The following is a 26,649-nucleotide window of genomic DNA, read 5'->3' as shown; positions in this document are numbered from 1 at the left end:
TCGTCTCCTGTAGCAGAGATGATTTACATACTTAGGAATCTCTGCTGTCTTTCAGACTATTGACTAAGTAAGTTTAAAACTTACATAGTGTTTAAATATATGCATGAGTATACATATTCAGTAAAAATCTGCCCAAGTTTTGCATTTAATATATTTGTTTTGATTTTGTATATCTGCTGTACTTTTGTTTCTTTCCTAGAAAGGTTAAGGTTTTTAAAAAATCTTTAAAAAATGGATTTATTAGGATCTGGAAAGTTTACTTTGGTAGTACTACTTCTCTCAGACACTGTACTGAGGAAACAGGGGAAGGTCAAATGATGTTCCTAGCAGTGTTAGTGAAACCTGGCATCTTCTAGAACCGTCTTTCTCCTCCAACAGATGACACGCCTCTGTAGTTGGTGCCTTCAGTCTGGATGGATTTCTTCGTTTGTTCTGGTGTGGTTTTTTTTTTTTTTTTAATTACGTTCTGGATGGAATTTTTTGACGTGAGAACCATGGTTCAGGCTCTTTCCCTTTCCTTCAGCAAAACTGGCTTGCTTAAACATGGTCTCATCTCTGCAGCTGTTCCTTTTTTATTTACCTTTTTTTGTTAAATTTTTTTCTACAACTTTAAAACACACCCTGCAGCATATGGGATCTTAATTCCCCGAACAGGGATCGAACCCATACCCCTTGCATTGGAAGGTCGAGTCTTAACCACTGGACCACCAGGAACGTCCCTTTGCAGCTGTTCTTAAACAGACCTTTTGAAGTGCAGAACTCCTGATCCTAAAATGTAAAAGTCCACACTGGAGTTGGGAATCATATCTTTCAAATTGGGCTTAGACAGCGGGAGGGGATAGGAGTAAAGTACTTTGCAAGATATGCATACATTTGTTATTATAAAGAGGAAAATACTTTTTAGAAATGATGAGATATATATATATAGATATCAAGCTAAATAAGTCAGTGTTCCTCTTGCGAAACAGAGTAGTGGGCATCCAGGAGTGTGAGCTTTTAATGGGGGAGAGAGAAGGATTTGGAAGGCGTAGAGGATCAGAACTGTGTATTTTAATAATAAAAATAGTATGAGACACATAAATGTACCACACACTTGGCGAGACACCTCTTGTGTATAATTTCATTTAGCTTTCACAGTAAAGGAGAGGTGTTTTTATAGTAGGTGTTTACAGGCAGGGAAACTAAGAGAGCTTATGCAGCTTGCCTGTGATCATACAGCTGATGAGAGTCAGGATCAGAATTTGAACTCAGGTCTTTGACTCTAAAACTTTATTGCACTCTCACTTTACACCGCCACACTGTACTCTCTTGACATACTGGTCTCTGGAAATGTCAGCCGAGGCTAAGGAAGTGGGAGTCTTCAGCAGTTGTTCTTGTCATCACAGAACAACCCTGCTTAGCAGCCTAGCAGCTTTGTAGTGTGTTAAAGGTGGGAGCCAGCTCCTTTTTGTGTCCCAGGGAAACTCCCCTTGTTTAATTGGGTTTTATTCATAATGGTTTCAATCAGTGCATTTTAACAGCTCTCAAAAACAGTCACATTGAGGTTCGTATGACAGGGACAGAGGAATATGTGTAGCTCAAGGCTGAGGTACGGGAGCCCCTGAGTGGTTCCTGGAAGCAGCCTCAGAGACCTGGGTTTTTGCACTGGGTTTGCATATGGAATCTACAGCCTTCCCTCATGCCAACATTGAAGGCTTTCAGATTGGTAGAGATTATTCTGGGCCAGGCTCATTCCTTAGGTACGAGGTTAAGTGTGTGACCTTAGATGTATCAGCTCTGGGTTCCAGTCTTGGCCACTTGCTGGGTGACCTTGAGCAGGTCACTTGATTGCCTGGGTTTCCTTATCAGTTAAACAGAGGTCATATTAATAGTAATAACCACCTCATAGGTTGTTGTGAGGGTTAATGGAGCTAATACCTGTAAAGTATAAGATCAGTCCTTGGCAGGAGGTGCTCACCGTTAACATAACCACCTTCTAAGCCTTAGAATAATCATAGTTATGATAGCACTGTACCCTGGGTCCACTGGTTGGGTTAAATAGAACTTGGTCCTGTGATCTTGACTTTCCTCAAGGGGCAGTGTAGCTGCGTTCTGATTCCTCACTGCATCGTTGATGTTTGCTCCTCATTCTAGACTCCGTCCCCCGCTGGCTGCACAGGCCGCTTAGTGCCTGATTCCCAGCCCCTGTCCACCCTCCCTCCCGGGCAGCACCCGATGCTGGTACCAGCGGCCCCTGCACAACTAACTGTCTTTGGTCCCTGTGACGGTGTCTCTCCCGAGTCTCTGCCCACCATTCTTGATTGTTTTCTTGTCCTGGCACCCTTTGCTGCCTGCCCCTTAAGTCTAACTCCACAGGAAACCTTCTCTGGTTAGTCTCTACCAGCTTGCTGGGCAAGGTCACTGCAGCACAGCCTGGCCATTTCAGAATCTATTTCTAGCCCTCATCTCTAGGTCCTTATTCCAAATGACTTTTGCCTCTTGTCACTATGGAGAGTGAGTTTTCTGCTCTTACCTGTGCTACTGCAGCACCATCCTAAGCAGTTTCCCTGTGGTCAGGGGATTGTCTTTCGCTCTTCTGTCCATTCTTTACCCTCAAGCTACCACATCCAAACCTTCCCTGTCTTTAGATGCTTCTGTGGCTCCCTGATGAAACCCTCAGTATGGCACGCAGAGCTCTTTGTGCGCTGAGTCTCAGCCTGCTCCTCTAGTCTCGTCTTCAGCTGGCCCCGTGTGCCAGGCCCTGCATACATCTCGAGACTGCTGTGCTGTTCCTGCTGCCCGGAATCCCCAGGGGCCCCTTGTCCTGGCAAATGGCCTTCCCAGCAGGTGACTTTTAAGGTTGACTTCAGATCCGAGGTATCTGACGCCTTTCCTGTGTTCCTTTTCTCCCTTCTCACCAAAGCACCCAGACGCCCTGCGCTCTTGTGGGTCAGAGCTCTGAGGGACAGTATGTGGGATTTTTTGCCTCTCTGTACACTGTGAGCTCCGAGAGCAGATTTTCTTTGTCTCCAGTGCCCAGCACCTTGCCTGGCCTCATTCACTATTTGATAACTAGGTGTTAAATGAAGGACTGACGAGAATGTCGCGTACCCTCACTGTGTGCTTGATTGTCCCTCCAGATCTGTGCCCCGCCATCAGCACCTTAGCTTGGGGACTGCCGTCGTGGGTCATCCGGTCTAGGGTCCAGCAGTCTTGGACTCCTCCCCCATTCACTCAAGCCTGATGTTTTTGCCTCAGTGATAGCAGGCAGATCTCTGCTACCTTCTCTACTTTCTGGCTTGGCGTCAGCCTTTTCTCTCTCTCACTCAACTTCAAATGGTCTCCTGACCCTCATGTCATCCTCTTTCTCCCTTCAAGGTTTCTTTTGCAACACAGCCACTTAAGGAATTCTGCTCACATCTGACCTTGTTATTCTCCTGCCCAGGTTCCTCAGGGCTTCCCTGGTACCTGCAGAGTATTGTTGGAGTCCTCAGCAGGTACCCCTCAGGACCTGCCCCAGTCAGGGCTCTCTAACCTTTCTCTTTGCCATGCTCCAGCCTGGGCTCCTGATCCCATCAGCTTGGGGTAGTGCTGTGATGAATGAGACTCTCAACCGCTTGACTTCAGGCAACGCTTCTGGCCAAGTGTTTGGTGGAGATCACAGCAGTGCCTACACTGTGACGGTGACCCTAGTGGGTTTCCTCTGCCCCCGCTCCCGGCCTCTCCTTCCCGGTCCCGGGCCTTCAGGCGGTTTCAGGTGACAGTTGCAGTTGGTGAGTGCTCCACGCCACCATGAGGTAAACAGTTCTTTGTCCAAATCTCAGTTTTCCTTCTGGCTTTGTCAACCACTGGTCTTTCTGCTTGGCACCAGCCTTGCGAAGTGATGTTGTTTAAAATAGAACATTCTGTCAGTAAACCCTTCTTCAGGTTCTCTCTCTTAAGGATTCTTATGACACATCTGATAGAGTAGATGGTAACCAGAGAGCTATTCCAGAGCGCTGAAGGACTCTACTCCCAGAACTCCATTATTCATAGAGTCTACATTTTAGACCACTGCTTTTGCTGAACTACAGCTAGAAAAATACAGAATTTATGCTGATATTTATAGGCCCTACGAGGCCTGCCCATGGAGTACGACTAAGTACAGTTTTGGACTTTGGATAGGAATAGTATCGGGTTAGCCAAAAAGTTCATTCGGGTTTTATAAATGAACTTTTTGGCCAACCCAATGTATTGTTAAGAACTTGCACTTTAGATTTTGAGTCTGACAGATCTGAGTTGAGTTGTTGCCATTCTGGTTACTAATTGTGTAGTTTATTATAGAAGAACCTTTCTCATTTGTATGAGAGTAAGAATATGCTGTACATTGTAAGTGCCTTATAAGGATTAAATGTGATGATATATAAACAGTGCTTAACAGCAATTCAGGTACCTAGAAAAGACTCAGTAAATATTAGCAGCTACTTTTATTATTGTTACTACTAATATTTACTCTTAACTCAAGTTCCAGTTTTACAGGTCTTATTGCAGAGATAATTAGGCAGGCTTACCTCACAGGGTGTGGATTAATTAATTGATGTTGGTAAAGCATTTCATGAAACCTTTGTGTACAATACATTAAGTATGAGTTAAGATTAAAGTTGGTCTAGTTTAAAAAGACTTCATATCATGTGCTCTGTCCAGGGGAGTTTCATTTCTTTTCAGGGCAGGTGACAGGCCATTTTGTAACATGTATTGTTTTTGTCTTTGGTGGAGTCATGCTTGTAGAACAGAATCTTGGTGCCTGGAATCACACACATCTGAAATACACAGGATTTTCAGAAACTATTTCTAGTAGAGACCTGGCAGAGGCCACTGTACACAGGAGTTTTGGAAGCAGTTGTGTGTGTTGTTTGCTCTGCCCCTTCTCCCTGAGCCTCAGTGGAGTTGTGCACATAGCACATGAGCACCCCCTCCCCACGAACCCCCCCTCCCCCGTAGGCCTGGGCACAGTCGGGTGCCAGCAGCTCCCTGGCAGCTATCTCCACTACATGTGAGGGTGCTTGCCAGGACCCTCTAAAGCCGAGCAGGATTCAAGCAGCCTGTGGCCCTTGCTTGTTATGAAAGCAAGGAGTGTGGTTATCATGTTGATTGGTCTCTAAGGAGGCAGATGTGGGGCAGTAATATTTTAGACTTAGCTAAAATAAAGAAAAGAATGGACTAGAAGAGCAGAATCTGTTCCTGACTCTGAAGAGTTGTAGCTTCATGGAGAGCCTCCTGAGGGAGGTGAGGCAGAGGACAATCTTGTGAGACATTTACTGTCTAAACAGGACCAGCACCTTATGGCCCTTGGACTGGGCTCTTATTTTTGTAAATAAAGTTGGAACAAAGCCACACTTATTTGCCCATGAATTACTTATGGCTGCTTTTGTGTCATGACAGAGACCATCCATCCAATAAGTCAAAAATAATTGCTATCTGGCCTTTTATAGGAAAAGTGTGTCATCTCTAGCCCAAAGTAGTGGTCTTCTCAGGTCTCTTCTCTTAGCAGGACTTAGGATCTTAAGAGCGTGGGTTTTAGACTCAGACAGACCTGGATGCACATCCCAGTCCTGCTACTAACTAGCTATGTGACCTTGGGCAGATGGCCTAATGTCTCTGTGCCTCCATTTCTTCTGTAAAATCAAGTTAATAGTTAGGACCTGCCTTACAGGATTGTCAGAATGAAATGACACAATGCCAAGAATGCACTTAGTGTGGTATCTGGCTTGAATTAAGTGCTCTGTAAATGCTCACTGCTATGGTTAGGATGATTCTGTGGGTCTGCAAATCATAGTCTCCATTGTGCTGTCTGGGGTGACTTGAGCAGGTCCATATCAGACCCACTGCCATGAACTCAAAGAAGAGGAGTAGGGGGTTTTCTGATACAGCAGAGTAGCAGCTCAGTGAATGGGCTGAGACCCTTGTTCCCCTGCACCCCAATTGTCAGAACAGCACTGCTGAAGATGGTCCGCAGACTGTCTCCTGGCTGACTGCATCATCCGTGTCCACTCTGTATTCTGTTCCCCCCTTGTTTGTGATGTTGCCTTATACGATTAGAAAGTATTTTTGTCCTTACGCTGTGATCCCAGGTATTGTTTAAAAACTTGAAATTTAGATGAGTCCTCCAACCCTGTTTGTTCCTCCATTCATTAAGCACTTGTGGAGTGCTTCTCTGTGTTAAGAACAGTTGCACACTCCTGTCTAGAGCCAGGACACAGGGCTTTTGGATTTGTTCCTTTGCCTCCCTCTTGGCTACATGACTGCCAGCTCTAGTTTGTTTTCAAAGTAGTGGCACCCCAGTAGGATGCCAAAGCTAGGAATTTTCATTATGTTTGCCTGACTTCATCCTGGGGGAGAAGAGAGCATACCATGTTTCAGGGTCTATTGGCTGTTTCTTAGGACAGATGAAGGAAATTGGGGAACAGGTTGACCAGTTATCTGCAAAGAAGGCCAAAAAACCATAGGATTGGGCTCTGATGGATCTTGCAAAGGAGGCCCATGAAAAATAAAACAAGCCCCGGCAGAACTCAGGCTTTCACCCCTAAGGCACAGCAAACCCAGGAGAATTCGAACAGCAGTGGAGGTCAAGGCTGGCCAGTACCCTCCCCTCGTCTGGCACCATTCCTCTCTTAGGAGTATACCTCAAACCTAAAGAGAAGCCTTCACTGAGCTATAGAAATGTAAGACACGTTTTCTAGGCCGGATGTGTTGATGGTGGGAGGATAGTGGTAGACAGGTGCTGTGTAGCCAGGGATTAGAGGGAGAAATACAACAAGATGAAAGTGGTCCATGTCTGTCAGTGAAAAACAGGACAAAAGGGACCTTCCCAGGCATTGTAGCTGTGCTTCGGAATTACCATCCATCATTGGTAACACATGGATAACACTGACCTAGTGCTGTACTTTGGTAGAATCCGACTATGTGTCATGTCGTAATGTTGCTTACAGCTGGGCCACAGAGTCCTGCAAGCCCTCACTCTGCCTGCCTTGCCAGGCTTGTCTCACTTCTACTCCCTGTACCCCAAGCTCCAGCTACACCCCACTTTATAGCTTTTCAAACATGCTGGGTGCTTTTCTACATGCCCATCCCTCCTGGAAAGCCCATCCCTGTGGCCAGTTCCTGGTCTTTCTCCAGGGGTCTGTCTGCTTAAAACATCTCTTCATTAGAGACCATCCAGCTCCTCCAATCAGAGCCTCCTAATGCACCCAGTCTTTCCTCTGTGGGTCTCATCATGCTTGTAACTAGTTTTTAATGTGTATTTCCCCAATAAACCCTGTGAGGGCAGGGACCAAACCTTGGTTGGGTGTTTGGCACATTTTAGTGGTTTACTACATTTGTTTACTGACTGAATGACCAGAAGGAGCACTGATTTATAAATGGTGGGTATGAGAAAAGCTTTTTTAAAAAAAAAAAAATTTTTTTTTCTGTTTTGGTCTTGTTTTTCAAATAATTTCTGAACAAAGTATTTTATTATTTTATAGATACGTATTACGTTTAAGGGATTCTCTGAGGTGGCATTATTTTCAGTGAGTGTGTGTGTGCTGGACAAATCTTACTTTTCTCTTTTCCCTACAGAATGAAATGTGCCTGGCTACTCAACAGCTTTCTAAGCAACTGCTGGCATATGAAAAACAGGTGACTTGATACATATGTGGCATATGTCTTAAGAGTGTCCTAGGTGGAGTTCTTACAAAGGAATTTTCTAGGGGCATCCTTTAGAGACCTTCCTTCTTTCCTTTGTTTTTTTCCATAGGCCAGTTCCATTTTTTTCTTGTTCTTGCCTTTTCTTATCCACTGATAAATTCTAATGATTATCCAAAAGTCTATATATTCTTATGTACGTATTCTTAAAATTAGCTTACAAATGTAATCAACTGCCCTGAGGGTTTGTATTTTTTGAGGGACTACAAGTGCATCAACACTAAGAATTCCAGGCAAGAAACTGAAAGATACCATTCTATCTGTGCCGAAGGGTGATGACCAACAACGGGATAGCCTGGGAAGGGCAGGTGACGGCGTGGCTGGGGCCGAACAAGGGAGAGCTCTGGTTCTCTGCAGTCAGACACTCTGACATCATGTGCTCTTGGGAGGAGAGGAAGTCGATGTGGAGGGCAGTATCTTGTGGGATGATGCTATAGTGCTGAATCCCCTGGCATTCAGCTAACACCTGGCACTTTTTTTCTTTGGTCTTAGAATTTTGCTCTTGGCAAAGGCGATGAAGAGGTCATTTCTACACTCCACTATTTTTCCAAAGTGGTGGATGAGGTAAGATGGCAACATGGCAATTTTTTTGTTGATTGAAGGATAAAGGTTTTACAGAATTGTGTTGGTTTCTGCCAAACATCAATATGAATCAGCCATAGGTATACATAGCAAATTTTTATTTGATTCTTTTTTCAAACTTTCTTTCCTCTTTATTTCACCCTACTTTTTATTTTTAGGTATATATTTAAATATCTGAGAAGGTATCTCAACTTTATCTTCCGAGGCTCATTTCATAAATGAGATTTGTATGCGGTTATGTTTGATTTTGGCTTGAGGGGAGAGGCCTTGGTATACATAAGCAATAGTTTGAAAGAAAGACTTCTAAGAATTCAGTTTCCTAAGGAGGAAGAATTACTGTCTTAGGGCTGCTGTAATAAAGTTACACATAGGTGGTCCGAAACAATGGACATGTATTCTCTCACAGTTCTGGAGGCCACAAGTATGAAATCAAGTTGTTGGCAGGGCCACGTTCCCTCCAGGGGAGAATCTGTCCTGGCTTCTCCCAACTTCTGGTGACTCTGGGTGTTCCTTGACTTGTGGCAGCATCACCCCAGTCTCCACCCCTGACTTCACGTGGCCGTCTCTCCTCACCCTACCACCATTTGTTTTCTTCATGTCTCTGTCTTATTTTCTTATTAGAACGCTTGTCAGTGGATTTAGGGCACACCTGGATAACCCAGAGTGATCTTATTTTGAGATCCTTTATTGTATCTGCAAAGATCCTTTTCCCTAAAATTCCCGCAGTATAGACATAACTTTGTGGGGAGTGTGAGTCAACCCACTACAGAGAGATTCTGACAACTGTTCGTATGGCTCTGTTGTATAATATATCTGGAATATTTGTGAAAAGCAGGTATTGGTATAGGAAAAGTGCCTAAATCCTACTTGTAAAAACTTAAGAGCTTAGGTGCTGCGGGTGCTGGGCAGCACCCTCTGCCAAATTAGATGAGCGTAAACGACTTCATTTTTCAAGGCGTTTGTGGTACTTACAATAGAATATCTTCAGAGAATAAGTAAACAAGACAGTTACAGGTGCCATTTCACGGTGCCACTGTTGATACGAAGGTGACACTGTCTTCAGTTTAAAGAACGAGAAACTAACGTTCACATAAATTTGTGCCAGTTCATTCAGTTCACCAAGTCAATATTCATTCAACAAATACTGACCACCTGCTATTTAGCAGATGCAGTTCGAGGCACTAGGGATGTAGATACAAACTGTCCAGTTGGTAGTGAGCTTTGTCCTCTGTTCCACTGCTGGGGCTCTGTATAATAATATGGATGCATGTCTAGTCCAGAAGAGGAGGAAGATGAATGGAAAATGGAATTAGAGAAGAGCAACAAGTAATTTTGTTGAAGGTGAGAAGAATTTTTCTTAATTAACAGTAAATGAATAACCCAGGGGGAGAAGCAGTAGTCTGCACTCACTGAAGTTATGTTTTCTTGACCAAAAGAGAGTTGCTAAGGAAATGTGGTTATTTGTCGAAACCCTAAATTAGGATTTCTACTTTAAGATCTTTACTCATAATTGTATTTTCCTGGGCAGGAATGATGATTCTTTTTTTTTTTTTTTTTTAATGAATTGATTTTTATTGAAACATAGTTGATTTTTCAGTGTTAGTTGCTGGTATGCAGCAAAGTGATTCAGATATATATTTTTTCTTCCGTATTCCTTTCCGTTATAGTTTCTTACACAATATTGAATATAGTTCCCTGTGCTTCTATAGTAGGACCTTGTTCTTTATTTTATATGTAGCAGTTTATATCTGCTAATCTCAAACTCCTAACTTATTCTGCCACACCTTTTCCTCTTTGGTAACTTTAAGTTTGCTTTCTATGTCTGTGAGTCTGTTTCTGTTTTGTAAATAAGCTCATTTGTGTCATATTTTAAATTGCGTGCATAAGTGATGCTGTGTGATTTCCATAGTAGCTGCACTGGTTTACATTCCCACCACCAGTATAGGAGCCTTCTCTCTTCTCCACACCCTCTTCAGCATTTATTATACCTCATTATAGTTCTCATTTGCATCTCTCTAACTGTTAGTGATGTTGAGCATCTTTTCATGAACTTATTGGCCAGTGATGATTCTTTCAGTGGGGAATGATCATTCCAAAAGGATGGAAGCTTGGAGGTGTGATTTTTATAGGCAGTATCATAGCTTTCTGGAAACTTAGCACTGTGACTTTTCACACAAGCCTCTTGATGTCAAGACTTAAGCCAGTGAAAGCAGTTAACTCAGGTGGGAAGTGGAGAGTAACTTTTGAGGTAGTTTTCTCTACCTGGGTCTATATCAGATTGACAATTTTTCAAAAGAAGTAATTTGACTCAGAAATTGAAAAATCCAACTAAAAGTAGAGATTTATGTCACTTATATTTAATAGGATATGTTGGATTCAGATCTTTGATGTTATAGGCATATAGAGATTTTTATCCTTGATGATTTCACCAAAAGCAAGGTTTTTAGATTACTTATTTTTAGTGCATCTGAGACAGGGAATTTTTGACATTATTGATTCCATTGCCCAGTGTGTGTCAGGCCCTCTGCTCTGAGTGTAACTTATTCACGTTATTGTTTTATCCTCAAAAGAGTCATGTAAGGAACATGCTGTGATGCCCATTTTCTGTGTGATGATACTGAAGTGCCAAGAGATGGTCTGTGCTCTTTGCACACTTCTCAGCAGAGGTGGTATGTTTGGAAGTGATTATCCCTTACCTCCCAAAGCCCCAAAGTAAAGAGTTGGTGACACAGATCCCTTGATCCTTAAGAAGAAATTAGGAAGAAAATGAATAGTTCAGAAATTTGCCATTCCTGAGGTATATAACCTTTGGAAAGAAAACCATTTAACCTCTCTGTGTTTTGGTTTTTTTCATCTGTAAATGACAGAAGCAGGATAGTCCACTTAACCAAGCTATTATAAAGATTAAATTAAATAATTAGAGCATTCGATGCAGAGCCAGTTCATTGAATTCGTCTAATTAACTGTTAGTTTTTAAAAAAAAAGGTACATTTCTTATTGCAGTTATTCAGGAAAAGTAGTTAACACATTCTGTGCTAATGCATTTTTTGGCATGGCTGTCTTCATGTGTTCCTCCACAGGGAGAAAAAAAAACAACTGCGATTCTTTGGCTTGATTGAAAGATAAGGGGAACATTGACTGGCCAGCTGCTCCCTTGCCTGACAGATGGTTGACCTTAGGCCAGTTTTTAATCTTGTCAGAGCAGCCTCTGCAAGCACCACCCTGAAGGACCAGATCTGTTGGGAGATCTGTGTGCAAAAGGGGGATGCGGGCATGTGACTGATCGGTGCTGAAAGAAACTTCACCTAACATTTACCCAAAAAACAGTCGCTGGGTGATTTCTCCTTATACACCCAACAGGAATCCCAGAGCATCCTCATAGTATCTGGAAGTCTGGGCCTTCCAGTGTTCATTACCAACTACCACACGTTAAATGTTTTAGCCACTTTGTGAGCGTGAAAGACAAACTGTATCCCAGACAATATTTTGAAAAGAGCGTGAATTTTAGATCCCAGTAGCCAGGAATTAACATTGTAGCTGTTCCACTTATTTGCTCTCTAGATTTAGAGATTTATTTGCCCACCTATAAAACTGAGGATAATAAATAATACCCATCTGACAGAGTAGATGGGAACTAAGTGATATAAAAGCACAGAAAGCGGGCGCACAAAGTGGTGCGTGAGGTGCTCCAAAGTGTTAGTGCTGGTGGTGATGATTTTTATTTCTCCTAGACCCTTTACGAGGACAGGATTTAGTAAGGCCTTGTGATGGAAGAGAGGAAAGAATCAAGAGCTGTGGAAATTATCTGGTGAGGAGGAGCATATCTGAATATAGCCTTCTTGCTCCTGGAAAGGTCTGCAATCTGGCTGGGTTGTCTCCGCAGGGAGCTTTCTCTCTCCATGGCAATTCCCAGGTCCCGAGTGCCTATACTTGCAGGGTTCCCAGCAGGCCAGTCTTTAAGGTATGACCTCAGCCCCGTCTGAGAGAGCACGCGCACGCACAGGCCTGGCAGAGTGCTCACCTTACTGCCCACACATCAGAGCGTTCTCCTTCTCCTTCTCTGGATGTGTGCATGTGGCTCACATCCAGAACACAGAGCCAGAATTTGCCCAGTAAGCAAACAATAACCATGGGCTCAGAAATTCCTTTGCTGCTGCTGCTGCTGCTGCTAAGTCGCTTCAGCTGTGTCCAACTCTGTGCGACCCCATAGACGGCAGCCCACCAGGCTCCCCCATCCCTGGGATTCTCCAGGCAAGAACACTGGAGTGGGTTGCCATTTCCTTCTCCAATCAGAAATTCCTTTAGCAAACTTAAATGGTGCACTGGTCAGTTAGAACCTTGCCTTTAGTTTTTAATACCTCTTAGCCTCTGACATTTACTGCTTTATGAAGGGTAATTTATTTGCTAAGAAGTCTAACTGAGCTCTTTAACCACATGGAAGTGTTCAGTGTGATCACTCGGTGAAATAAGACAATGTCAGAAATAGTAGGTATAATTTTCTTCAATAGATTTCTCTTTCTTTCAGCTTAATGTTCTCCATACAGAGCTGGCTAAACAGTTGGCAGACACAATGGTTCTACCAATTATACAATTTCGAGAAAAGGATCTTACAGGTAAAGTGTTTGAGTTCAGTGCATATACTTTCAGAATATTAATTGTTTAAGTATTTTTTTTCCTGAAACTATTTCTTTAAGTGTGTGGATTATTGAGAAGTACCCTCTTTTTCAGCTTTTATTAAATCCTCACAGTGTTCTTGGCTCACCTAAAGGAAGTCAAAGGCTAATAAGAAAATAGAGTTGGAAACAATTGTAATGTGACAAGGGCAGCTTGATAGAGCTGTAGAGGGAACAGAAACAGCACACAGGCATTATTATTACCCTTTTGAAGGTAAGGTGCCAAAGAAGGCTTCCTAGAGAAGAAGATCTCTGAGCTGAGTTTTGATAAATAAATGTTTACCAAGTAGACAGAGTTAACAAGGCTCATATTACAGGTTGCTGTTGATCAGTCGCTAAGTCATGTCCAGTGTTTGTGACCCCATGGACTGCAGCATGCCAGGCTTCCGTGTCCTTCACTATCTCCCGGAGTTTGCCCAGACTCATGTTGGGGGCATTTGTAAAGGCATGCAGTTCTTGTGAGCCATGAATACTTTGGAATGTAAGTGGAAAGCTTCAGGAGGAAAGTTCAAAGTGGGGACCATGCAGTATGTGTGCTCGATTCTGGGATATAGCTGTGAACAACAGTGGAGCTCACATTTAGTGGGAGGGAGTACATGTGACTAGTTCAGAAAGCCTAGTTGCCTTTTTGGGTTAATTTTGGTTCTTCAACTAAAATAAAACTTTAGAATAATTTTAAATCATTTGAAATGAAGGTAGTGAAAAAATAATCTTGAAAAAGCTTAATTGATATTACTTTTGGGAATGTGGATTTTCTAGTCCTTTTGTCCATTTTTATTTCATTGAAAATATTCATTGCTCAGAGAGTAAAGAATTGTATTTTCTACAACACCAATATAAAAAATTGCAGAACAGAAAGTCTGAACCTGAGTACTGAAAGATCTGTTGTTCAGGATAGTACTTCCTCTTTAAAAATACAGCACCTTAAAGTTTTTTTAGGCAGAAAAGATGCCATTCATGGAAGGCCAAATCGTAAACATAAAGCTTTCTTCCCCCTCGCTTTGAGATCCCCTGTGATCATGTCACCTGAGGCCAACAGAGAAACGGCAGAAGTGGCATAAACTCCACCCAAGGGCAGTTTGACAGCAGTAACACTTGATAAATAAAAAATAATACATAATATGTCAGCTTGTATGAAGAGAAACCTCGATTGAGCAGACTTTTGTATGTTTTTCAGTGTTGCTCATCTATAATCGCATGTAAATCCCAGACCTAAATACAGTCCTGTCCTGTGCTGTTTATCCAGTGGTAACTGAAAACTTCATTGAGTGCATTTTAAAAAAAGATTTTCTCTAAATGAAAATATTAGAAACATGTAGGGGTGTCATTTAAAAAATGAACTCTTAAGTCTTTTGGAGACAGAAGAATCCCCCCTGACGACTTGTATGGTCAGACTGATGTTTCTCAGGTTTGTTGGTGGGAACCTCAGCTTGAGAATGCTCTGCAGCCTTGATGACGTGGCCCTTGTTAGTCCAGAGGGCTCAACTTGTGGAATAGTAGTATTTACCAGGATGATAATTTTTTTTTTAAGAGAATAAAAGTATCCAGTAGTAGTGAAAAGTCTCTTAGTATTCATGAAAAAAGTTGTTATCCTTTTCTGATGACACCAAGACAGAGATTTGAAGGGTTTGCCTTGGGTCATACCAACTCTTTAGCGACCCCATGGACTGTAGCCCACCAGGCTCCTCTGTCCCTGGGATTTCCCAGGCAAGAATACTGGAGTGGGTTGCCATTTCCTCTTTCAGGAGATCTTCCCAACCAAGGGATTGAACCTGGGTCTTCTGCATTGGCAGAGGGGTTCCTTAGCACTGAACTATCTGGGAAGCCTGCTTACCCACCAGTATAAGTACATAATCTGAATTAAGATAATACAAGAGTTTTTAAGCAGGTGATTTAAAATTGATAAGGAAAAAACTCTAAAACTGCTCCAATGGGAAGTAAAAGATGAGAAAGAAAGAAAAATTAAAGAATAGAAAGGCAGAAAGTAGCCCCCATATTAGAAAGAATAACAAAAATGTGAAGTGAAATTTATAAGCTGGAAGCAGTTTTGAGACAAAAGCAACATACAAAATGTGAAAATGCTTTTTTCTCTGTTGATAAAGTAAAAATGGATTATTTTAGAATTGTAGAAAGTGTCTCTTCCTTTTAAATATCTCCGTGCTTTTAAGTTTTTAACCTTGGACGGTCATTGCTCTCTAACGTTGACTTTGTGTTTTTGGTCTTAGACTTTGTTAAGCCGTCTTTATACATGATGTGTGTGGCACCTACATGGGGTAATATTTATTGGTGTTGGCTTGTTGCAAGTACAGTATACTAGATCACTTCAGAAGTTTTTCATGAAAGCAAGCATCCCCAGTCACCAGGACCTGGGAGTGCTGGTGAAGACTCTCCCCTTCCATGTACATGTCTTTATTTTCCTGGGAAAGCACAGAGCTCTGGGTTGGCATACTTTTTCTTTGTTTTAAGATGTTTCTTTTCTCTTATTCAGAAGTAAGCACTTTAAAGGATCTTTTCGGACTTGCCAGCAGCGGTAAGCATCTTCTCTGGTCTTGGTATGAGGGTTTAGTTTGTGGGTAGAGATGCTGAATGAATGTCTTGCCTTTCAACCCATCTGGGTGCTAAAATATCTGTTTATTTTTAGAGCATGACCTCTCAATGGCAAAATATAGCAGGCTTCCTAAAAAAAAGGAGAATGAAAAGGTAAGAAAACCTACCTTCCATGTTATTTTTCACTTCATTTATTTAAGCTTCTTTTATGTTTTCCTGTTATGAATTTGTGGCATTGAGGGTGTCCTGATGAATTTTTTTTTCTTACACATGAATTTTTAAAAATATTTATTCCGAATCTCTTAAGTAGACTTCTGTTTCTCGGTTCTAGCTTTTCAAACTAGTTTATTAAACATGAACTTGGAACCATTGTAAAATGATAATCATGTAATGATTCTAACTTAAGCTTGATACCTCATATGATTATCTGACTCATATATACTCAGGCACTTGATCTCCTTGCCCTGGATGTAGACTCTGATTCTTTAACTCATGCTTTCTAGCTTCTTAGCTGCTATAGAGAATATCAGGGACTTCCATATAGCTCAGATGGTAAAGAATCTGCCTGTAGTGCAGGAGACCCGGGTTCAATTCCTGGGTCAAGAAGATCCCCTGGAGAAGGAAATGGTAACCCACTCCAGTATTCTTGCCTGGAGAATCCCATGGACAGAGGAGCCTGGCGGGCCACAGTCCATGGGGTCGCCAAGAGTTGGACACGACTATATGACTAACACACACACATAGAGAATATCGAATATTTTCAGATATATAACTTTTACTTCCGTTCCATGATTTCCCGGGAATACAGTCTTACGAGTGAAGCAGAATGTTTGTGGCTGTGATTGCATGCTGCCATATCGTTTTCCTAAAGGACTGTAGTTCTTTGTAGTGCTGCCAGCAGAAAGTCTTGTCTTCACCCTCACAAACACTGAGATGCCATTAATTTTGGAATTTTTAATTTGACTTTTTAAAAACTTGAGGGAGAACCTTATGTTTTTTGTCACAAATATTGCTCTAATGAATAAACAAACATGTTTTGAAGTTGCCAGCTCGTACAGAATTGCTGCTTGCTTTGGACAGCTTGCCATTGGTTTTCCTCTCCCCTCTTAACCAGGTGAAGGCTGAAATCGTGAAGGAGGTGGCCGCAGCCCGGCGAAAACAGCACCTTTCCTCCCTTCAGTACTACTGTGCCCTCAATGCGCTGCAGTACAGAAAGCGCGTGGCCATGATGGAGCCCATGCTGGGCTTTGCCCATGGACAGGTAGGGCTGTCCCCCTGCCCCGAGGCCTCAGACCTGACCAGCTGTGGAGAACAGGGTGGTGTTCTGCTGACAAAGCCCCTAGGAGACATGGAAGCATCATCAGAGAAAGAAACACAGATGCACAGCCTTCCTGGAGGCTACTAGATGCAGCACTGGAGAGCTTCCAGAGGGGCTGGGTCCTCAGGAGCTGGACTTGTTAGGCTGCATGTGCAGGAAACAATGGCCTGTTCCCAGGACTCCCGTGGGGAGGAGCCAGCATGGCCTTTGTGTCTGATTCCAATGAAAGCCAGGCCTGGTCCAATTTTCTGAGAAGCCTCTGACTCCCAGATTGGTGGAACTGGGCCTGCAACCAGGACTCCGCATGTTCCTTTGTATTCTGTGTAGGAAAGGCTCTTCTCACAAGATAACCTTGCTGAGGTTATTGCCAGCACCTTGGCTTCTGGGGCATGGGGAAACGTTGCCATTGCCTGATGAAGTCTCTGTAGAATACTGATCCAGCTTCTTCCTCTCATTTCACGGGCTACTGAACACTGTCTGCAGGGAGGCTACAGTTTCAGGATGGGGCCTTGACCTGGGACACCATCCCTCACACTCCACCCCTACCCTGCATTTGCCCCACTTAGCTTGGCTCCAGAACCTCAGTTGGGCACATGAGAAACATACCTGGGAATCTTCTCAGTTAACCTTCTAGGAACAGAAGGGAATGTGAAGAAGCAAAACGTTGAGAAGGAAAAAAGCAACTTAAAAAAAAATCCCACATGTGAGCATCTATTGTTTTTAAAATACATTTTAAAAATACATATATTTCCAAAAAATAAAATATCCGTTTCATTCAAAAAGAATAAGAGAGAACCTTCAAACATTTAAGCTCAGCTTTCTTCTCAGTATGTTTGTTACATTGTTTAGTGGTGGGGACAGTAAGGTCCGCTTATGTCTTCAGAGGTAATATTTAACTAGAGCAATATAATCTGTGTGTCAGCTGAGTAAAGCTGGATTAAACTAAACATGAGCGCTGTCCAGCTGTGGGCTCCAGTCCTCAGCAAATCCTTGGGCACTGCCCAGCTTCCTCCGAAGGGGCACGTGTGTCTACTCGTGTATACTCACTCACACTCTGCTGCCTTCCCCTCTTCTGCTAAATACTGCCCCTCTGCCCCTGCCCTTGTCCTGGCATTGTTAGAGAATGCCAGTACTCCCTTGCTAATACCTCTTCTTACATCTGACCTCCTTGATTAGCAGTTCTTGCCTTTGGAGCAGTAATTCCTTCTCAGTTAGAGGCCCCGAGTCAGGGAAGGACCTGGACTCAGCATCTCAGAAAGAGGAACAGCTCCGGGCCTGACGGGTCAGTGTTTGGGGAGCTGGGTTGGTCAGAGGAGGGTCCTCACAAGGCCCGAAGGATGGGTTTGATACTGACTGGTTTCACTGGCTTTCGCGGCCAAGGATTCCAGCACGTCTCCCAACCTGGCCGCAGAGGGGAAGACAAGACATCGGGTGCAGTAGTGCTGGTGTAGCCCCTGCACCTAGGAAGGCAGAGCAGAGCACACATCCTTGTTGGGTGGTGGCAGCATCGTTTTTGAGGACAGAGGATGGCATGTTTCATTTTTTATATGAAAAGTATGCAGATTTCCAGACAGAAGGCTGGATGAAAGTCTCACCCTGCAGACTTTTGAATTCTGATAAAAACTATAGTTCCTTCCTGTAAACGAGGTTGTTGTCCGACACCGTGAATCTTTGGATGATTCTGAAGCATTTGCTGTCCTCCTGCCTCATCAGCCCTCTGTACCCACTGCCCACTGAGCATCTGCTTCTGTAGCTGATGATCATGTGACCACAGTACTTCTGCTGTTCACAGAGGGCCACGGACTGAGGTCTTTGGATGATATTGCACCAGTGAGACTTCTCAGCACCACCCCCTTTAGTGAAGGTGGTTTGACTCCAGTTTTTCCTTCTCTGGCCCTCAATAAACAGGTTTCCAATTAAGCCATGATTCAATCTTGATGCCTGCCCACAGATTGAGGTTTCGTAATCTGTGTACAGGTACATGAGAACACAAAAAAAGTTGTATTTACAGGGTGAGTCGTACATCATGTGGTTGTATAAGCCGGTGGTGAATGCCTTCTTTCCATCAGGTTGTTTAAAGGACTGCATGAGCCTCTACCCTCAGTGTTTACAGAATAGTAGAGGAGCTGAGGTATGGACTTAGAGTATCAATTCCAAGGAGTTCGGGGCAGGGAAGCAGAGGAAAAGCCACCTTCGTGCTGTGTCCTCAGAAATGTAGAATGCTCATTTAACAGACTTTGATGTTTAACATTTCTGGGACTCAGAGTGGCAGTTACAGTGTTTATCTCTGTATGGGTCCACGGTCACGGAGCCAGGGCATCTCCCTGCAGGTATTCCTTGCATTAGGAATACCCCGAGCACTGTGTTTCTGTACCGTGAGAACTAAGAACACTGGTGTATGTGCCTCCCCAGGGTGTCTGGGGGGCCAGGCGTGAGGATGTCAGAACTGTATCAGTGACACCTCCCATCCTCTTAGAGGTGAAAGGTTGATTCTCATGCCCACCACCCGGGCAAGACCTGCTTCCAAATCAGAATGATGGGGAGCAGGAGAGCGCCACCCCCAGTGTCCAGCACCTACCCAATGCCACAGACCTGCTGTGTCCTTCTCACACACAATCCCCTTTAAGTTGATGTCAGAGTTGGAAGGGCCTTTTAAGGATCTTCAGCCCCATTTTCCTTCTGCAAGCTGGCAGCCAGGTCACCGTCTGTCCAGCCTGTGTTCTTAGCCACATGTGGCTTGGTGAGAAGAGGCAGTCAGAGTGGCCTTCCCTTCACTGAGAGCTGCACACTGCTTCTCTGCTTCTTGCTGGTGCTGTGCATGTCACCGTGTTAGCTGCCGGAGACTCAAGGGTGAATAAGACCTAGTACTGGCCCTGAAGAGTTGACTCTAAATTCACACAGGAAAAAGGCAGATGATAATATCTAAATAATTATCAGTAGGAGTTATTGATGAGGGGGGTATGTACCAAGCACTTACACTACCTTTGGTCTTCACAACCTTTTAGCGAGTTAGCAGGCTCCACCCTTCTCCCTCTTCCGAGGCACTGTGGGCTTTGGGACTAACTCGGCTGGTGAGGTGGGGCTCAGCTGGAAGGCAGCCAGTGCTGCTGGCAGGAGGGCCCGCTAGTGTCAACCTCCCTGGTGCTGTCAAGCTCACATTTCACGAGTTTTGTCAATCACCTTTCCCAGACAGTTTTCAGAATGTCATAATTGTATCTTTCAGATTAACTTTTTTAAGAAGGGAGCAGAGATGTTTTCACAGAGTATGGACGGCTTCTTATCCTCCGTCGCAGACATGGTTCAAAGGTAATGCTGTGCTCTGGTTTGAATCTCCTTTGCCTTTTATCTTTTCTCCTGAGTCAGTCTCTCTGCAAGGTGAGGGGAGGGCCCCACAGAGCCCCCTACCCTGACCGCCTCCACTCCATAAATGCTCAGAGACGGCACCCATCTCTTTGCTGTGCTCTTTATGAGTAGTGTGCTTGGAAAGCCATGATTTCTGCAGTTCTTGACTTGTATGGAGCCAGAGTCCTATCTACTACAAATTCTAAACAAAAATTAAAATGTCCACAAGGGTACTTTCCCATTAAGTCCAAGTTCCTCTTCTTAAGATCTTCACGTTATAAGCCTATGAGTCCAGTTTAGAAGAGTGGCTTGCTTTTTTCTTTGAGAGCTAATGGGGTTATTAGCCAGAAGTGCTGCAGCTTTTCAGGAAACTCAGCATCATTTGTGAATGACAAATAGATAAATAAGACATTAAGCCTTTTTAAAATTCATTTAACAAACTGCAGTTCAGCCTTGCAAATGCAGACTGTCCTGCCCACGTTTAATTGAGGCTGCGGCTGCTCCGAGTCTCCTTGCTTCCTGTCATCAGTGTCCCCGCTGGTGAACTCATGGAAGGCACCCAGGCACCACCAACGCCAGGCTCATTTCATTAACAGCACAGATGTGCGGTTCCTTGAGCACTCCTCACGATTCCTGGAATATAGAAATGTTGTCTCTCTGTATATATAGATGTATAACTGATAAGTCAGTGTACAAAATAGAAATATAAGTAGAGGATCTTATTTTGTGTGGAAAAATGAGTGTTGTTCATTTTCTTGAGGATGTGCATTTCAAAGTATCTTTAAAAGGCCAAGGAGTAGAATTTATTTGGGCAACACGGGGAGAGTTGTGGTTTAGGAAAGCATATATTCCTTGGTAAAAGTCCCTAAACTGTTTTTTTCCTCTGATTGCTGATGCACGTTAGATTTATAATTATGTTAGAAAGCAGTTTGTGAAATCTGAATTCAGTTTCCTGCCTTGTAATGTGATTGTGAACCCCTGGGAGTGTCAGGAAAAAATGAAAATAGGGAGCCCATTAACTTGTCACTGCAAAACGCTCTCTCCCTTATCTCTCGCCGCCTCTGTCATCCTGCCTTAACTCTCAGAATCCCATGGTTTTCTGTGTCTGCAAGAACTTCTTGTGCTTCAGGGTTTTCTCGTGGACTAGATTTTTATATTAACGGAGGGCAGGACGTTTGTGCCCGTTTCCGGCACTCTGCAGTGCTCGCGTCCTCTCTCCTTGTCGGTGTCTCTCTGAACCGTCACCAGGGCACCAGCTGTTCCCACAGTCTCGTGACTGGGCCCTGGCCACACAGCCTGCTCCTGAGAGCTGGGTCTCCTTTTGTGAGTTGCACTTCTGCTGCCTGACGAGGCATTTTGCAACAGAGGCAGCAGGTGGGGTTCCCAGCTGAACCTGGGAGCCCCGGAACCTCCTGGTTCAAACAGTGAAAGCATTCAATTAAGAATTATCATTTTCCTATCCCTTACATTTTCTTCTGGTGAGTAGATGAATACTGCTGCCCCCCCTGCCAGCCTATGTTGCACTGCTATACGTCAGCAGCCAGCCCACCTGAGAGGCCGAGGGAACGGTGTCTCGTGGCGGCCCTGGGCTCTGCAGTGCTTCCGCGGGAGATGGATGCCTGGCCTCCCATCCAGTTGTGGGAGGATTCAGAACCCAGCCTGAACCCACATGGGTGGTATTTCAAACCACCCCTGGTGCCAGGGGCTTTGCTTTTAATCCTACTTTTAATACTACTGAAGTGATAACACTTCAGCCTTTTTTATTGGTTCCTTCTCACACACACTTTTTAATTAAATAAAACATGATTTTGTAAAAAAACAAAACCAAAACAAAAAACTATGAAGGGAACATTTGAAGATGGTGACTTTTCTACCCTGTTCCTGAGTTCCTGTGTTAGCTCAGAGTTTTTGAGCCTGAGTCCACATGGGTGGGGGAGGGGAGGGGACAGCTACTAAAAGCTCCCTGCAGTTGTGTGCACGATGTTGTGTTGGTTCACATGAGGGCTTTCCTGGGGGAAAGCATGCTTACCTTTCATGAGATCGTCAGAGGCTTCTCACAAAAGCTGATGAGCCTACAAGGTTCTGTATACGTTTGGCTTCCTCTTTTTAAATCCTTACCGCTTAATTTTTTTTTTTTCTCATTTCTTTGTCTCAGCCTTGGCAGTGACAGGCAGGTTAAACTAATGAGGTTCATTGGTGGAGCCCCAGGCATTCCATTCAAATGTCTAAATAGCCAAAATTAACTCAGACTGCCTGCTTGTATCAGGGAAACATTAAACAAGACCCAGCCAGTAGACACTGAACCTGTAAGAGGAGAACATGGAATGACCAAGCCCGAGCTCACTCACCTGCAGAATGCTTTTGAAAGGAAATGCTGAGGAGCTCATTCTAAAACCCTGGACTCGCTGGCCCCCAGGCTTCCTTCTGAAGTCAACACTGGAGTTCAGTCCTGTCTCCTTACCGCAGTGGGGAAGTGGAGCAGCGCCTCTAGAGTTTGTTTTCTTGGGTGGAGGGACCATCCTGGCAGATTGTGTTTAAGACTTTATAACCCAGGCTGTCCTCACTGGGTGTGGTAGCTGTTGGGGCCTCACCTTATCGAGGAAAAAGGGCAGCTGCTTGTTTCAAGGTAAAGCTTCCAGGTTTTCCACACTTCAGGGCACAAGGAAATGAAAGCCAGACCATGGGCAAACTATGGCCCGCCAGCCCGTGCCATCTCCGGCCATCTCTGGGCAGTTGAGTGGCTGTCACACTAGGGAAAAGCATCGGCCTTGCCTTTGTGTTTGCGCTCTAGTTGCTTTCCAGTCTCCAATGGCCGTCTCCACTCCTGCCTAGATGGCGGGTAGGTGGGTGCATGAATGACGGCCGTCTCCCTCTTGCCTCTCTGGCACTTCCACAGCTGCTAGCACCTGTGGCTCCTGAGGTTGGGCTTGCCTTCTCAAACTCTCCCTGGTAGTTCTGAGCCTGGACACCACTGTGTCGGCAGAGTAACTGCTTACCTGGATTCAGGCCTCACCCAGTGCTATTCAGTTATGCTCTGTTTGAAAACAGCAGTCCTGTTAACACTTTGAGTAAAACAGACTGGAGTCCCTGTGGTCTTCAGCTTTCAGGGCCTCAGGTGGAGCCTTTTGTATCCTGTGTGAGGTAGGAAGCCATGGGGAGGCTCCGCCATCTGCTGTGACAAGTGACTGACTTGACACCTTCTGTCTCAAGCATCCAGGTGGAACTAGAAGTGGAAGCAGAGAAGATGAGGGCATCCCAGCAAGAATTACTTTCTCTCGATGAAGCTGTTTACACCCCAGACTTCGATGTGGCTGCACCCCAGGTCAACAGGAACCTCATCCAGAAGGCCGGTTACCTTAATCTTAGAAAGTAAGAGTGCTCTGCCCGCCCCCATCTGAAAGTTGTATTCCCTAGCAGTGGCTGAAGAGCACCTGTTACGTGCCCCATCAAAGGCAGGGGAGGTGTGAGGGTGGGGAAGAGCTCCCACCAGGCGCCCCTCCTGCCTGGGACACAGGACCTGGGCCAGCTCCCAAACTGCACCGAGAGATGGGCTTGAAACAGTCGTGTGAGTAAGAACCCAGTACATGGACTCCAAGACACCACAGGCCACCCCTTCCTGCTCACCAGGGCCATTTGTAAGTAGACTGCTCTTACTGGTCATCGTCCTAGACCACTGAGACCCTTCCCCAGACCCCCAGTGGGTGAGAGCAGTGTGCCAGTGACCCAGCACTGAGGCCAGAGTCTTGAGGGCCAGGAACTTTTCAGAGTCGTCTAGATTTCTGTAGACTGAATCTCACATTTAACCTTCAGGTCTTCCAATTGCCCATCTCAAATGAATGAGACACTCAGGTTTACCTGAGCCTAAGAGCAGAGCAGGTGCAGTGGTGAACTCCCACTGGTCAGACACCCTGGCTTGGCTGGGCCCCCGGTCACTTCATTTGTCAAATAAAGCTGAAAACTGAACCTACATCCTAAAATTGCTACAAAGATTAACTGAGGTAATTCCTAGCAGGTATAAGCACTCCAGTGTTAGCTGTTTCCATTTTTGGAAATTGTCATTATTGAGGCAGGAAACCTAGTGCCCCATGCATAGTCACACTCCATACACTGAATGAAGCAAATATATTCAACGCCCCCCAAATGGAGGGGGTATGAAGAGGAATTGCCCGCTGCTTTCCTTCCAGGGTAGAGCTCTTCGAAAGTCTGGAAAGCTTGTCAAGATCACAGGCCACGTATCTCCTTTAGTTCTGTGCAGAACATTCCACAAGGTTCTGGTGTTACTGGCCAGGAACTGGATTTTTCTCTTGTAAACAGCCCACAAAACAAGAATAACATCTAAGCTGGAACAAAACCCAGTCTGATAAAAAGTTCCCAGGATTCTGCGGTATGTGCTGTGGGCTGAGGTGACCCTGGTAACTCTGTAACTAGATTCGAGCAGTTCAGCTCTGAGTCTAATGAAGTGGTCTTCCAGGTTTTCAGTGTCAGATGGCTGACACTGGGTTGAGAAGCAAAGTCTGGCTGCAGTGGTGTCCCCGCCCACATCCTGGAGCTGGCCCTGGGACCAGCAGAGCCTGTCATCTCCCCACTCATTCAGGCTGCACTGTCCCTCTCCTGCTAGTCTTTGCACTTGAATTCTTTTCAAAGCACTTTTACTTTAATGTCAAGAAACCCATCGTTTCTGAAACACTACCAATACCCATAAAAAGGCAGCAAGACTCTTGAGGTGCCATTCATGCTTCCTAGTGCTCATGGGCTTTTCACAATTCAATTCTCACAGTAAAACAGGGCTGGTCTCAACCACCTGGGAGAGACTCTACTTCTTCACCCAAGGCGGGAATCTCATGTGCCAGCCTAGGGGCGCCGTGGCTGGGGGCCTGATCCAGGACCTGGACAACTGCTCGGTGATGGCGGTGGACTGTGAGGACCGACGATACTGCTTCCAGATCACCACTCCCAATGGAAAAGCGTAGGCCACTCGGGTTTATGTGGGAGGAACGGGCAGTGAGTCTGCCTCTGCGAGGGCCTCCTAGCTCACTCTGTGCTGGCCCTCCTTGGGGGAGGCCCCGCTCTGGGTGATGTCGACCTTCCCGGAGGGTGGTTTTATGTTCTCTTTAAGCAAGGACACAAGACCATATGGAGTCCAGCCTGCCTTTTATAAGAAGTCCCAGGGAGGAGACTTCCCTGGAGGTCCAGTGGTTAAGACTCCATGCTTAACACTGCTGGGGGTGCAGGTTGGATCCGTGTTCAGGGAACTAAGATCCTGCATGCCACGCAGCCAAAAAAAAAGAAGTCCCAGGGAGGATTTGTATGTGGCTTTGGAGAAGCGGTGACCTACATGTGTAGAGAGCGATGGAAGGAGTTGTTGATCAGTAGAGACTCAGAGAGAGGGGTGGTGCCAGGCTCTTCCTGTTACTAGACAAGCCTTTGTGTCCGCATCATGGGGGTTGGCTGTGCAGCTAAAGGGGAAAGTGGGTGCCTGCCTGAGGAGTCCACTCCTCCAGCTGACACAGCTGATGTGAGCAGGACGTTCGGCTGCAGCAGCGTCGTTTCATTAACACGCTGTCCCCACGTACTGCTGTGCACCTTGGGCCCAGAAGTGACCACACACTTACACAGTGACAGCCTCATATCATCACAGTAGACCCTGTCTGAGCGGGATCCCCTCTCACTTGGAGCAGTGGTCTGAAATTGTTTCCGAGTCCAGAGCCCCGTGAAGTGTTCTGGGCTTCACCTGCTTGTGGGGAGGGGTGGCCCTGTGCTCAGAGCTGCTCTGCTTACATTTCCTTTCTCCACTGGGCTTCTGAGCTGAGATTCTCAGGGGAAGGAGCAGAGTTGTATGGTGTAGACCATCTCTTCTCCCAGAATGGCAGAGCATATTTAGACATCATCCTTCCTCCCTGGGTGTTGGGAAATGACTTGGGAATGGAGATATTGGATTCTAGTCACAGTCCCAGGCAGTTATGAAATTCCTCTGGGCTTCACTTCCCTGAGATAAGAAATAGGGATATGATCCATGTTCCCCAGCTCCCAGAGATGGGATGAGTAACACAGGAACTGGCAGGTGTGGAGTCCCTTCAGGAGCAATGCCTCTATGAAAGTAGGGCAGTATTGTGTGTGTCTTACTCCCAGTCCGTGGCATGCAGAGATTCAGTTCTTAGGAAGGCGTGGAATGGCTGCAGGTTCTTCTTTGGGTGTGGCTGGAGGAGTGGTAGGCCACAGTTTTGGCCACCTTGGATCATCTACGCAGGGCCACAAGATGGTCCATGCTGCAGAATCATGACCTTGGGCTAGCAGGTCTGAGTCCAGCTTGCTCACTGTAGAGATGGAAAACCTGAGGCCCAGGGGAGGGAAGTATGTCCCAGTCACAGAGATCTGGGCAGCACTTACTCAGATGTACTTTATTTCAGGGGAATAATCCTCCAGGCAGAAAGCAGAAAGGAAAATGAAGAGGTAAAGATTTCGTTTGTTTCATTCTGTTGTAGTATG

At 45.0% G+C, this 26,649-nt stretch overlaps 1 protein-coding gene across 3 annotated transcripts in view; it reads left to right on the top strand.

The window, feature by feature from the left end:
- APPL2 (adaptor protein, phosphotyrosine interacting with PH domain and leucine zipper 2) overlaps nt 1-26,649 on the top strand; it is a 51,885-nt gene that overhangs the window by 11,239 nt on the left and 13,997 nt on the right. For all 3 annotated transcript variants that reach the window (XM_010805164.4, XM_010805165.3, NM_001046206.1), the window contains 10 exons: nt 7,576-7,635; nt 8,194-8,265; nt 12,809-12,896; nt 15,445-15,486; nt 15,598-15,656; nt 16,618-16,764; nt 20,045-20,127; nt 23,374-23,532; nt 24,941-25,129; nt 26,571-26,613. In XM_010805164.4, coding sequence (XP_010803466.1) covers nt 7,576-7,635; nt 8,194-8,265; nt 12,809-12,896; nt 15,445-15,486; nt 15,598-15,656; nt 16,618-16,764; nt 20,045-20,127; nt 23,374-23,532; nt 24,941-25,129; nt 26,571-26,613 — 942 coding nt within the window. The remainder of the gene's footprint in view (nt 1-7,575; nt 7,636-8,193; nt 8,266-12,808; nt 12,897-15,444; nt 15,487-15,597; nt 15,657-16,617; nt 16,765-20,044; nt 20,128-23,373; nt 23,533-24,940; nt 25,130-26,570; nt 26,614-26,649) is intronic.

This window comes from Bos taurus, chromosome 5 (genome assembly GCF_002263795.3).
Source record: "Bos taurus isolate L1 Dominette 01449 registration number 42190680 breed Hereford chromosome 5, ARS-UCD2.0, whole genome shotgun sequence".
NCBI classification, from domain to species: Eukaryota; Metazoa; Chordata; class Mammalia; order Artiodactyla; family Bovidae; genus Bos; species Bos taurus.
Note: the sequence above shows the minus strand (reverse complement) of the source record. Positions and strands in the feature narration are given on the sequence as shown.